Below are 14,912 nucleotides of genomic sequence, written 5' to 3' on the forward strand. Positions count from 1 at the left end.
GTGAACGGTTGTGACTATATTCAACTTAGATTGTAAGTAGTTTATCGTAGTCCTTCTGATTGTCTTATGACAACCTGGTTTTGTTGGCTTTGCCATTTTTGTTGCTATGAAGCAATTTCCTTTGTCGTAGCTATATTGTGTCAGCTACTAGCAGTGAGTAGGAGTGAGAAGCCCTTTCTTTTGTTTGCACCGTTTTCTCCTGTTTTTGGACTTAGAAGCCTAGTTTTAGAGCTTTGTCTTTTCTTTACCTTTTGGTTTTGGGTTTAGGAAAGATTTAGGTTTTCTTAGTGTTTTGGTTGTTGTTTTGGGCACTGCTCATCACCGATGTATAATAAAAACTGCTAAATTGTATTTGTTGTGTGCTGGCCTTGTTTGGGAATGGGAAGAGTGGGAGGCCACACATTTATGTTACATCCAGGACACCCCTAGACCTTGGGACGTAACAAACTTCATTCACAAATAAGATTGCAGTGTCGGATATGTAGGATTGTTTCAGACTTGATTCCAACAATTCTAATAACTATGGAGCGTTAACATAAAACATTTGTAGAAAGGAAATAGATGTAATTGCTTCCAAAATCCATAAAATGTTTTTCTCAAATAAAGAATCCTGCAAAAAAAAACCCAAACAGCTTGGAGCCACCCACCTGTATTAAAGGTGCGGCACCTTCCTATGACTTCCTCAGTGTGATACCAATCAAGGGTACTTCAATAATTTGAACCATGTAATGTCACTGCATGCAAACAATATAGGTAAATAAAATTACATTTACATGTCATAACCATAATAACAAAACATTTCAGCTCTAATAAATAAGTTTGTTTAAAAAAGGAAGCTGCAATGGTCCACAAATTAGTTACTGCAATTCTAGTTAGTCACCAACAGAGGTGAATAAAGATTACTGGTTCCCAAGATGGAGGACATAAGTATAACAAAAAAAGGAATGATAGAATAAATTAAATTTTAAGTCATAAGTGACTTTATACCTATGCAAAAAAAAAAGGAAACACACAGAAATGCACATTTATGTTTGTCATGAAAAACATTTCTCACCTGCACAAATACTGTGAAGAAGATGACTGTGATGATGGCGGTAAGGAACAGGTCCTTCATCTTGCTGTTAGTCAGCAGGAACCCCAGTGAAAAGGCTATGGCCCCTCGCAGGCCACCATAGGCAACAATGAATTGGTCTTTTTTGGTCAACTTCACAATGCGGAATTTATTGATGATGTATGTGAGGCCAATGACTCCTGAAACACACAGAAAACAACATGATAGACTTTAGAAGGAAAAGGAAGGGGAAGAGGAAAGGAGGACGCCAAGAACTACAAATACCACTAATATCTTCTTAATCATTACATATCTGTTTTAATAATTTTACACTGCACTATTTGTCAAAATGTCTATACTGTAGCCTGTGTCTGATTTTATTATTGTGTTATTGTATTATTGTATGAGTAAGCACATCGTGAGCAATGTACAATCCAAAGTCAAATTCCTCGTATATGTACCCATACCTGGCGAATAAAACTGATTCTGATGCTGATATAATGTATAGTATAAAGTATTTAGATTAAATAAGTATAATAAGTAAGTCAGTTTGAGGTTATTAGTGTAAGATTTAGTTACACTAAGCAGATTTATGGAAAATTGTTATGATGTTTGGCCTGAAAATCTTCCTCTAAGGTTGGTCACCTGCAGTTAAAAGAACAATATGATTGCATATATTTTTTCCTAATCTGTTTTACCCTTTCATGCATGGAAATGCATTGGTCCAGAAATGACAATAATGACATCAGAGAAATGCAGGAATACATTTAAATAAACCCTGTGATGTTAGTTTGATAGCTAATCCAGACAAAAGTCAGCGTTTGGCCATGATTTGTTGTACTGACCGAGAACTCTTGACACCAGACAGAGGATCACAGTGAAAACGACAAAGGTCCAGTTCCAGGCGTGAGGACCGGCCACTGTGGAAACACCGAGGAAGATGAAGATGAGCGTCTCGCTCACGCTGCTCCACATCTTCAGGAAATATTTGATGGTAGTGTACGACTTGTGGGAGATGTTGGCCTCCACGTACGGTCGCATCATCACGCCACATGCTATCAACCTGTGTGGGAAAGGAAGGAAACAAGAAAAGATTATGAATGCAAAGTGAGGTTTGGCATTGCAGAGATGACTTAACCAGTTCTGCAGCTTTAAAGCTGTACTAAACAATATTACATTAAGTACAAGTGTTACTAACCTAATAATAAAGAGAGGCTTCAATACAGAAGTCTTAATTGAGACAATAAATTTGTTTTTGTTTTATTTAAAAACTGAAATTAGGTTTTGGAAATCTGTCCAGTGTGATCACCTGTTAGCACCTCAAAAGCTCACAAATAAACACATTAAATCTCTCTCTTTTAAAAAAACAACAACAACCCAACAAGTTATGGGGGTTGTGCGCAGGACTATGTCTTGGCTTGGCAGTGACTTGTTGGCATCTTTTCAAAACTGTGAGGGGGGCATGTTGGTTTGGGCAGACCCAAAGTTGCATGAATGTGATTCATGTGGTGGCAAGGCTATTTTGCTAACCTGAATCTTTTGCTTTATTTCAATCACCTGTGTTGTTAATGATTGATATAAATGAAAACTACTTTTGCTGGAGTTGGGGGGGCATGAACTTTTTTTTGGTTTCTAAAGGGGGGCGTGACTGAAAAGGTTTGGGAACCAATAAGGCTGAGTGACTCACGACATGATGCCTGATAGATGGAAGACCTCGGCAGAGAGGTAAGCCATGTAGCTGTAGAGAAAAACAAACAGTGGCTCGATGACTCGGGTGTGCGAGGTGAAGCGGGAAGTAAAGGCACCCAGGAGGCCGTAGATGGCTCCCACCATGACGCCTCCCACAGAAACCACGAAGAAACAGACTACACCGAGCAGGGCGTCGACCGCAGTCACAGTTCCTACTTGAGAGAACTCCTCGAACAGATGATACAGAACCTGCACAGAGAAAAACACATTTCCAGAGTCTGTTATTGTCTGTTTTGGCTTTACAGCTCTCAACCTTGTACTGGTTATCTTAGAGAAGGAGGTTTTGTTCTTTGTTTATTAACAGGGTATCTCAAAAATTGGGATCCATTTCATTTGGGGGAGGGGTCGGGGGGGGGCGGGGCGTGACTCTTAGCTTCTGTCTCATGAACTTTTATTTTCATTTAATTTTAACAGGGAAAACAGACTGAGACCTGAGTCTGACTCGGGATCTTGTGTACACATGTTAGCATGTACAGTATACACAAACAAGTAGTGAACGATTAATCAATTATCAAAATACTAATAATGGCTATTAATTTAATATTTGACAATTAATCCACTAATCGTTGCAGCTCTATTAGGTACACCTTGCTAATTACGGTCTACCCTCATTGACAGAAATGGGGTGGAATAAATAATAGAAACACTTGTCAGTATAACAAGACAGTTAACCAGCAGCACAAACTGCAGCCTCCAAAGGGATCATAAAGTCGAAGGCCATTTTAATGGTGGTAGCTGGTCAAGGTGGAACTCATTTTAACTTTCTTATATACTGTCGGGTGGTTTGTTCCTTAGTAATGTATCATCTAAAAACAGTTTTATTGTATTTTACTTCAGCTGACAAAAAGTGTTTGCAGTAAAAAAACCCTATTACAACCTTTCTCTAGTGGAGGTGAAGTTAAAAGTGGTATAAAATCGAAAAACTCAACTAAAATACAAGTACTTAAGCTTGTACTTAAATTGTACTTTAGTTTAGGTACTTCCCACCACAGCACCTCTAGCCTTCACTCACCACAGTGACGGCGTCGTTGAGGAGCGACTCCCCGAACACGAGGATGTGCAGCAGCTCGTTGATGTGGATCTCCTCGAACACGGCCAGGACGGCCACGGGGTCAACGGCCGAGACGATGGAGCCGAACAGCATGCAGGACAGCAGGTCCACGTTGCCCAAATTGGCTCCTTCAATCTGACACACGCCGTACATCATCCCGCCGAGGAAGAAGGTGTTCCACAGAGTCCCCACCACCGCAAACACCAGGATGGTGCCCATGTTCTCCGTGAATGCCCGGATGGGCAGGAAGTATCCGGCATCGAGGATGATGGGAGGCAGCAGATAGAGGAAGAACAGCTTGGAGTCCAGGACCGGGGCTTCCCCCCCGATGGCTTTGATAATACCGCCAACCAGCAGACCAACGAAGATCAGCAGACAGCTCTCTGGGACGATGTGCGACACTCTGGGAATAATGTGAAAACCTGCGGAGAGAGAAGGTTTAAAGAGTTTACTCATGAAAACTTTAATTTATGAAACAGTTAAAAAGGTACTTTAAATGCTCTTAAATTTAAAAGTAGTATAAGTTGGATAAAATTGAGCATCTTGGATGTCCGCAGTACAGAAACAGAGGAAAGACTATAATATATCAGTTATCATTTCTTAAGGATTATGTAATGTTTTCCTTCAGAACATGGTCGTTTTAGTCTTCTTTGCTTAGAAAAAAATATTACCTTCAAACACAATGTTTGAAGTCATACTTATAAATAACAGAAGTGACACTTTTTATTTCCATTTCAGCCAATTTCCATTAGTTCCCCCCCATTATAGTGTTATTATATATATATCTCACAAATACGCTGAAACATTTATCAAGCACGAATGCCTAACATCTGATTCCAGCGTTACAAACTGCTGCTTTTCTCTGTGTCGTATCTTTCGTTGGACAAAAAAAATAGTGTCAAAACTGCATATTTTGATGTATTTTATTTTTTCACATTTTACACAAATCAACAATTACTGAATACTCATACTAAAATTAATTCACAATAACTTGTTTATAAGTCTAGTTGTGACATAAGTAAAAACAACAGGACCTCACATTCACTGCAGAAGAACAATGCAGGACACACAAAAAAAGACATCATCCCATAACCTTGTAACCTTGAGTCTACATTTAGTGATACATCACTGCGTGACAATAAAAAATTATCCACTGAGCCATTTGTACTTTGCAGCAACATCCTCATGAAATATAAAACCTTGCAGCTACTGCAGGAGAAGAAACAGGCTGTTTATGGGAACAGAACGTCTGTCTGAAAATATAATTTAATTAATTATTTAATCTTTTAGGTTTTATTTAACCTGTACTCAACTGAGATGTCTTCACTACCAGCCCTTAATGAATGTTACTGAATGAAAAATCAATGGTTGCAACCAATCATCGTTGATTAATCAGTTTTTTTCTTACTGATTTATCCTTTAAAATGCCAGAAAATAGTCCAATCACAAGTCCTCAAGGCTCCAAAGTAACGTCTTCATATTTCTTCTTTTGTTTAAACTTCAGTCGAAAAACCAAAGACAGCCAATTTAAATTACATTGATATTAAACAAACAAGCAACAAAACCTTACATTTGAAAACAGCTTTAGATGAAATTTTAGCTTTTTTTCCTAGTGAAAACTGGATTATTTTACCTCTTTGGTGAGAAAGTCTTGAGGCCGTAACCTGTGAGGAGGGGTCTCAAGTACACTTTCTTTTAAGAGGTCAGAAACCAAAAATAGTTTAAACCGCTGATCGTTTCACTACAATATAGCCTACAACAAATCTTTTTGTCACAGATATTTTGTATTTATATCTCAACGGTAATCAACACACATTATTGTACACAGAAAGTAACTATATTTTCAACCTCATAAAAATTTTAATTACTAAACTGATAGCTGTTTTACATATTTAAAACTGTACTGTACAAATAAATTATCCTACTTTATAGCTAGCCAACATTAGCTTGCTGGCTAACACCACTGTAGTTGTGGAACTGTTAGCATCAGAAGCTAAGTAGCATTACTAACAAATTTTATGGTGAAAATAACATTACAAACGTTTTAAGTGCAATAACGGATTTTTTGGCCATTTGGAGGCAGCAAAAACAAGCACTGAACCTTAAGTTGATAAATCAAATTTGTTTACAGTTGTTGATTTAAACATCCAGCAGTTACGGAGCAACATTAACCATCATTAGGAGTTGTGTTTCTGTCAACCTGATAGATACAAGTCAATTATTCTCTGTCTTTTAGCTCTGTTTTAGCCAAGGGTGTCACTTTGTGCTGAAAAGTGGTGGGGACATGTAAGAGCTCAGATTAGGAGTGCAGTGATACACTTGCTCCCGAAACGTGACGAAAACAAGAAGATATTAGAAAAAATATTCACTAATGTGATTATGTGTGATTATAAGCATTAAACACTTAATGTCCTGCATTCTGGAGACATTTTCTGGACCAATTCATGGTTGAAATGTATTATATAAAGGGAAACACAAAATTCAGGTGTAAGGTGACAATGCAAAATATAATGTAATATAATGTAGTAATCAGCAACTTGTTTTATTTAGCTATAAGTTACTTTCTTGGACAATGCATGTCGTTTCTTATTTATTATAAATATTTATTTACATTGCATTACATGTTTCTTATTGTGTAAATAAACCTTTCTCAAAGCATCAACATCATCTGTTATTTAACATTTCTTGTTGCCAGAAATTGTACCTTTCATTTTATTGCCAGCAGGTAACCCTTTGTTTAAACATCACAACGATATGAACTGTTGGTTATTCCCTCAGGCAAAGTCTGCAGAGATGCGGCCTTAAGGAGGGCATGAAAAGTCTGTAAGAAACCCCTCACGCACTTGACGATTTGACAGTGGCATGGTCCTAAACACTCACGGACTCACTGAGAACAAGCCTCAAAGTCCGTGAGTCCATGAGTGTGGAGTTCGGGATTCAGCCTATGAGAGCGGAGAGGATGAACCAAAACAAAGCGAAACATGCTGTGGCAGCTCCTAGACTGTGGAATAATCTACCTCTGCTCATTAGACAGGCTTCTGCACTGTCTGTTTTTAAATCTGTTCTTAAACCCCACCTCTTTTCCTTGGCCTTTGCCACCTGAGGTTGACATTTTTGATTGTATTAATTTTATTGTTTTTATTGTATAATTGTTTTATTTGTATGTTATGCCTCATGTGAGATGAAATTCATGTCTTTTATTTATTTTTCTGCACAGCAATTTGATTGATTACAGTAAAGCAGCTGTCAAGCAGCTAAACAAATGGGTTGAAAACTCACTATAAAGCTCTGTGAAGCCGAGGGAAGATGCATTCAGGTGCTAATTCTCTGTAGGTTCATCACTACGAGTGGCCCATTTCACAGAATAACATTTTAAAATTATCAATTTTTGCCACTTAAAATAATTCAAAAAAATATTATTTTGAGCACAACTATGAAGACAGTGTTTATTTATTGTCAACAAAAACATGGAGTACAATAGGAATCAAAGAGGGCAGTAAGTCTGATTCATGCTGAACCGAACTAACTGCTCTGTCAGTTTCATTCACTCTCAGCAGAGTGAGGCCTTGACATTCAGTCTCTGCGTCATGTGATGTGAGGTTCAGGCTGCTATAACAAATGTTTTCTGCTACGTTTTTGCAGTCAGTGGTCTTGTGTGCAGCTGTCCCCGCCCCTCCTCTTTCTCTGACTCCGCACACTGAGATCTTTGTTATCGAGCAGTGCATTAGGATAGGAAGTGGGACCGGCCCTTTGAGACAACAGCTGGACGAAACAGATAAGATGCCAGAGACCTTCGTTCCGCTCACACAGCCAAAAACAAACCGCAGGAGAGATTGGTACAGCCAATCAGAATCATCTTTGACCAATGTTTAGTCATTAAACACGGTGGCATGGTGGATAATACAACAACATAGTCTAAATGCACCATTATTTATACTTAGACTGTCCTGTGGAAAAAATAAACATCACCGTAATGAGGAGTGTAGATGAGGACACCAAGGACATGCCCATAAAATTTTAAGTTTCTGAAACTTTCTAAAATAGTTCAACTTTATATGAACAGCAACAGTTCCGATTTTACAGGCAAAAGGAAAGATGGAAAAGAGTATAACACTGATTAAGATACAAAAATACTATTTTTATGAGATTCTATGAGAATGCTAAATAAAATATTTAGCTAATATAAATAGATATATAGGCAGATAATATCTAACTGTTGTGTTATCTGGAAAAATTGCAACTAGCACAATTTAGATTTTGCTTTTATTTTCCTAAAAATGTACTGAGCGGGAAATTTTACATTAAAAAAAATAAATATCGTAATGCTCTCTGGAGGACAAACTTTGTAATAGAGACACTCAAACATGTCGGGAGGCGGCAGTAGCTCAGTCTGTGGGGACTTGGCTCTGGAACTGGAGGGTCGCTGGTTCAAGTCCAGCATAGACCAGTGTGGACTGGTAGCTGGAGAGGTGGCAGTTCACCTGCACCTCAGGACGGGAGTCGTTGTGGCGTTCACACTATGTGACTGATCGGTGACATGGGGTCACACACTGCACAAGCTGATTACACAGCTGAAGGTGCCCTTGAGTAATGTCCTGAACCCCTAATTGCTTAGTGTGTCTGACTACATGGCAGACCCCTCGCTCTGACATCTCTTCATATGTTAATGTATAGTTAACATGTGTTTTGGACCTGTGTGTATAATGATAACTATATATCTGTGATAAGTGAATATTGGTCTGTTTGGCTCTATTTAGTTTGACCATAATGTAGAGATAAAATAGACACTAAATATATTTGAACAGATAAATGAATAAATAAAATGTGCTATTTTGTGATGTTCTTAAATGCTCTGAAAACTGCACAGAGTTTGGTTGGTGGCTGGTCAAATGTTTGGGTTAGGTGGGGTCACTGTAAAAATAGAAAACATGAAATAGAACATACCAAAAAACACTGACAGAATGAATACTCCAAGTAATAAAATACATCCACAACAATAATAAAAAAAACATGACAAGAAAAAAAAAGATAAAAACTGAGTCTCATAAGAATTGAGTAAGCTGACAACCTGTTTGATAAATTACTTCTTTTATAAGTTCTTTGTAGCCAGAGGTATCCTGCAGTGTAGCCTCTCAACATATAACGTAATAACATATATTGTAGTTGTGTCAAAGCAAAAGATTCACTTACTATCTCCTGAGAGATACATTTAATCCCTCTAATTAGTCTGAACAACTGCTTTCAAACCCCTTACCAAGGCTGCATTTATACTTTCAATCCACCATCACCACCATTCCTAATAGCATTGTGGAACATAATTGAAACTGAGGTTTGTAGAAACACCATTAATGTCACAGCCCATAGAAGGAATATTAAAACTTAGAGCTAGTAAATATGGGCACAACCATCTCTGTCCACAACCAACATTAAATAACCATTGTGTGTTTGCAATTTCACTCCTTCCACATTTTTCAGTGTAGAACCTTCATTCAAACATTAAAATATTCATATGCCGCACAGACTTACACATTAACTGAGACCAGAAATATCAAGAAGGAGGCAGAAACTGGGACTCCTTTAGTTGCTTCCTCAGGCCAGCCATTAGTCAAGTAATGCAGTTTAGCTTCTAGCTTATACTTCATTTTGCATCCTTTAGCCCATTCCCACTTTCTGAACTATTCATATTCCGTCCTACACTTTTTCAGCTATTTCATACTTTTGCTAAACAGTTTATTCAAACAAAAGTATGTTCCACGTCTTTCATTCATTATTAGTCAACTTTTAAACGAAGTAATCCAGTTTAGCATCAGCCTTTCAACAGCAGGCATTCACACTGCAGTTTCTTCAGAAATTGATTCTCTAGTTAATAATTACACTCATTACTAACTGAACTATGCTGAAAGAGTTTTCTTAACCTTCTTTCACCCTCTGAGGGAGACATGTTTGTTTTGTCCATCAACATAGCGATCATAAAAATATGTCTACTAGTTACTGATCTGACTAATATGACCGTGGGCTCACAAAAGCTAATACAAAATGCTGCAACCAAATTTCTACCAAAAAAAGAACAAATTACAATTTGACCTTTTGTCTATAAAGCTCTACACAGCTTTTGTCCAGATAATCTCTGACCTGTTTATCCAATATGAACCTCTTAAGTCATCAGGCCCTTTGGCTGTTCCATGGATTAAAACTAAAGTTGGTGAAGGAGCTTTTGGTTTTTATGGTCCTAGTTCAACTCAACTAACTCAGACTAAAAACATCCCTTCTCTCCTGTAACTTTGATTAATTTGGATGGTTCTGTTTGTTTTTTAACAGCATCTGATTGCTGTTGCTTTCATTATTGCAATTATTAGCTCTTGGTCAAAAGACGTGTTCACATTGTTTTACACCTATGGGTTTGGGGAAGCATTATTTTTTTATTTTGTTAATATGGATGATTCACAAAGACTGCATTGGCTGCTCACACGTGGAACATTTAAAATGAACCAGTTTCATGAAGAAAGTCTAAAAGATGAGAAAACATTTATCAGGATAAACTGTTGGCAGTTTTTGGTGTACAATCTATATGAAATTATAATTTAAAAGTATACATATTATAGTACATATAATGTTGTAACTAATGTTTGCTTTTCCTTTCAGTTGTGTACATGTGTTAACAGAAGATGCAGGTAACATTGGCATGACACAGAAATAAAAAGTAACCTTCCTGTACCTGTTTGGCTAGTTTTGTAAATAATGTACGGTTTATATGTATGCCTGTGTGTGCATGTATGTATATGAAACATGCTATATAGAAAAGATGCTTTCTTGCACAGAAAAGGCGAGATTTATTTAACTCTGTTCCAGTTACTTTATGATAACTCAGCAGCTAGTAGTTTCACATCCTCAGTCATAATGTATTTCTTCATCACTGCTGTTAGGGTAAGGTATTCATTTGTATTTCTCTTCTCTTTTCTGTTGTACTGCTAGACTTTTTCTATAGAAATAAACTTGAACCATTTCACAAACTTTCAGACCCAAATCTGAACCCAACTAACTAACACAGTTTTGGAGCCTACCCCCTCCCTCCAGTCGTGATAATCATTACCCTTCTATTTATAATAACCCATGGGTGGTATTCTTAATTATTTTGGCAGCAGGAAATCCTTCTGTAATCTTAGACATGTCACTTACCAAGTTTCATGAGCAGGGCCAGGAGGATCCACAGAGAGATCTCAAAGGGCTTCCTGACGTGCTGGTAGTTGAAGGAGAGTACGGGGAAAGCCTTTCTGTGACCATTGGAGTTATTTCTGTGATGGGAGTCATTCTCTGGCGCTCGGGGTGGGTTTCTCCACGTCTCATTGTTTCCTGAAACATCACGACTCGCGGAGGCAGCAGAGACGAAAACGAGCAGCAAAACGCACATTAACCCCGTCAGAGGCAGACTGTAGCCCCTCCGGGCGGGACGGAGCACAGCCATTTTCAGACAGTTTGACGGCTGAACCGCTGCTGCTGCTCAGCTCTAGATCCGATGAAGGTGAAGATGAGGATAGTACGGAAAGCGAGCGTGGTGCGCCACGGAGAAGCGCGCACTTTTACGCACGTACTCCCCATGAATCTTAAATTTGCGCATAGCTGTAGAAGAACAAACGATGGTTTATGTTGCAAACAAACAAGTTGCTGTCATCCGTGGGTGGTGATGTTAATGTACACGCTTCTCGCCTGCTGAGGTGATTTAAAGCCTGAAGTGTCGTTGGCCTGTTTGATCCTAAACTGTTGTTTTCTCTTCAGATGTAACTCTGATGAGTTGCATCAATTAGCAAGGTCCATGTCCACCTCACAGGAATCTCTCATGCTGAACTTTTTTCCACTTTAACACGCAGCCATTGCACGCAGCCCCTCCGAAGTTTAGCCAGAGTGAAAGTGACATCTGCTGGAGAGGAGGACCACAACGACCACCATGCAGCCTCCACAATATGTAGACGTCTGTGGTGGAAAATACTTAGTATTGCACCTAAATACAATTCTGATGTACTTGTATTTGAGTATTTCTATACTTACTCTGTACTTTTTACTCTTTATATTGCAGCTAAATAAGTTACTAGTTTAACATTTTAGATAAAACGATCAGTTTGATGCATTGTTAGATTAATATATTGTTGGATAGAATAATCTACCCACATGTTGACCTTTTACCTCGGCCAGTTACAACATGAAAGTACCACTTGTATGTTAATGCATCAATGATAGTGATCCAATGATAAAATGATGCACAGTGGTGGAATTAGTACAGACCTGCTAAAGTAAAAGTAGCAATACAAAAGTGTAAATACTCTGTTATGTAAAGTAAGTCCTGCATTGAAAATCTCTCTTAAGGAAAAGTACTAGCATCAAATTAACATTATAAGTACCAAAAGTAAAAGTACTCATTATGCAGAATGGCCCATTTAAAAATAATATATATTATATTATTGTATTATAATAATTTATGCATTAATGCTTACATCACCTTAATGTTGCAGCTGGAAAAAGGTGCCGACTGCTGGGTAGCTTAATCTCATTTAATATAAAATAATTTACTAGTTGATTTATATTTTGTATTAATAATCAGATAAATAGACCTTCTGCAAAATAACTAGTAACTAAACTTTATCATCAAATAAATGTAGTGGAGTATAAAGTAGCATCAAATGGAAAGCAAAGCAAGTGCAATAATTGAGCAAATGTAGTTAGTTACTTTTCATCACTTTAGATACTGTAAGTACATTTTACATCTGTACATATACTAATGTAAAATTTTAAATGCAGGACCTGTAATGAAGAATTTTTATAGTGTGGTATTTCTACATATACTTGAGTGAAGTAAGTTTGTTAAGTGGTCTGATGTATTTCACCGTCTGGGACATTGCCTTGTGATGTATATTATTTTGTATTAATTTTTGTCATTTTAGTTTATTTACTTTTACAAATTGTCAAAACTGAGAAAGAAAAGAAAGCATCAGTTCACCAGTGCAAGATCAATATTACAGCAGCACTTATCCATACAATTATTTATGCAGTGCGTTACAGTGCGACACCATGCAGTACTGAAGGTTTCTCAGTGGGGAAGTTTGATGAATCGTGACGAGAGGCGCATACTGCCTGTTAACCAGATGAGCCAGAGTAAGGAGTCAATCTGCTCTTCAATCATTGATCTTTAAATTATTTTTATTTGAGCAGACTCTGAAACCTTTCCTGGAGTTTTTGGATTGTGTTTATTTTTCTTTCAAGGGCCTCTTTGGGGCAGATTTCATGGACAAGAATCCAGTTATTGGCATTGCACTGGATATCTGTCTCTTATTTATGACATTTAATGAGTTTTAAATTCCTTTTTGACCATATCGGCCCCTACTGTCACTCTGATGACCTAACATGATGCCAACTATTCTCTCAAATACTCAAATAAAGTAATGCACAATAAACTGTTCTTTGAAATAGCTTACAGTTTTAGAATAAACAAATAATTCACAGCTCACATGTCCTCTTCATCTGTGTTGCCTGCCTGAAGAGAAGAATTAGTAAAACCAGCAACCATGTTTGGTTCCCACAGTGTCAGACCGCCTCCTCTGGCTACTGTCTGGCCAACAGAGGCCGATGGAAACATTAATCTAGAATTTGTTTGTTTTTGGCAGGGATGTGGAGGGTTGTAAAAGAAATATAATGGAACCAACAAACTGTCCCCACTTATTTAGAAATGTCCGCTTAGCTACACCAAATTTTGGGATATTTGGGTCCTATAAAATAACAGGTATGCCATAGTATGACAAGGTTATAAAATCCAGGATTTGATTCCAGATTTTTTTAGCATTTTTTCCTAAGAATAACACAGCTTTTGGCTACTTGAGGGCAGCATTATAAGCTGTAAACACAACATTGACATATCGTCACCTTTTAAGTTAATAAACTGACACTACTGGCAAACAGTTAATATTACCAATAATTTACACATCGAGCAGTTACGGGGTAACGAATTTCAATGAATGTAAGACCAATAATAGTCTCTTTTAGCTGTTTTTTGACACTGATGAGAGCGGTGAGACAGAACCAAAACAGTAAAGTTGAAAGAAGCTGAATCGCTCTGTACAGCTTTGAAGAACATCGTCTCAGCATCTCATTTACAGTATGTCACCAAGTCTCATCTAAATTTCATCCACATGAGTTACTCCATACAGATTGTTCAGTTGAAAAACCTTTCCACATGGATGAAGCCTCAGAACCATGGAGCTGTTTTAATGTTACAAAAACACCTCGGAAATATCAATATATAGAAGTCTGCACACAAACTGTGAACATATTTATTTAAGATTTACATCAAGTTACCAAACTTGTAACTATACAAAGTAAATCATGTGAGTCCTTTAGTGGGATTTTACATTTGCAGACATTTTCTTTTATTCAATTCTAGAACAAACATGACATTTAAATTTAGCAAACTGAAGATGTTGATGAAAACAGCATAAATATTATACTCAAAGGGTGAAAGGTGCTTAAGTACAACATACTAATGACTGTAGTGAAATATTTTGTAGGAAATGTGTTTGTGTCTAATATCAATAAATACAATAAGCTTGTATGCTGATTGAATTTTCACCATAATTATTTTATTACATTTTCTGTGGTTATTTTTATTAAACCTTTTTTTGTGTTAGTTGACTATAAAATGCAGGAAATAATAATGGCTGCTGGGATCCCTGTTGACAGATGATGCGCTCATTTATTGCATTAAAATACACTCAGTGAAGAAAAGTGCAGACTGGTCAAACTACACTTGTATTTGCATTATGAATGTTGTGATTGCACAGCTAGTGTAAATAGTTTGAACAAATGACAAATCTTCCTGCTGGGTCTGAACAATGACTCTCATTTTACTCCTGGGACACTTAGATTTTCCTTCAAGCAAACACCACAAACACAGTGACTCTCTCAACCTCTTCCATCTCAAACCTTCTCCAACATACACAAACAAACATTCTGTCACACAAACGACCCACAGAGCCGCTCTGTCAGGCGGCGTCGGTCTGCGGCTGAGTGTTTTCTCAT

At 37.5% G+C, this 14,912-nt stretch overlaps 1 protein-coding gene across 1 annotated transcript in view; it reads right to left on the reverse strand.

Annotated features, from left to right (window-relative positions):
* LOC123977105 (Na(+)/H(+) exchanger beta-like) overlaps positions 1-11,760 on the reverse strand; it is an 18,919-nt gene extending 7,159 nt beyond the window's left edge. Inside the window, exons 1-5 of the mRNA XM_046059603.1 lie at positions 11,028-11,760; positions 3,813-4,273; positions 2,739-2,989; positions 1,897-2,114; positions 1,055-1,251 (exon numbers count right to left, since the gene is read on the reverse strand). Of these exons, the coding sequence (XP_045915559.1) occupies positions 1,055-1,251; positions 1,897-2,114; positions 2,739-2,989; positions 3,813-4,273; positions 11,028-11,313 (1,413 nt within the window). The 5' untranslated portion in view covers positions 11,314-11,760. The remainder of the gene's footprint in view (positions 1-1,054; positions 1,252-1,896; positions 2,115-2,738; positions 2,990-3,812; positions 4,274-11,027) is intronic.
* Between the last annotated feature and the right edge of the window lie 3,152 nt (positions 11,761-14,912).

The sequence above is a fragment of the Micropterus dolomieu genome, linkage group LG09, assembly GCF_021292245.1.
Source record: "Micropterus dolomieu isolate WLL.071019.BEF.003 ecotype Adirondacks linkage group LG09, ASM2129224v1, whole genome shotgun sequence".
Lineage (NCBI taxonomy): Eukaryota > Metazoa > Chordata > Actinopteri > Centrarchiformes > Centrarchidae > Micropterus > Micropterus dolomieu.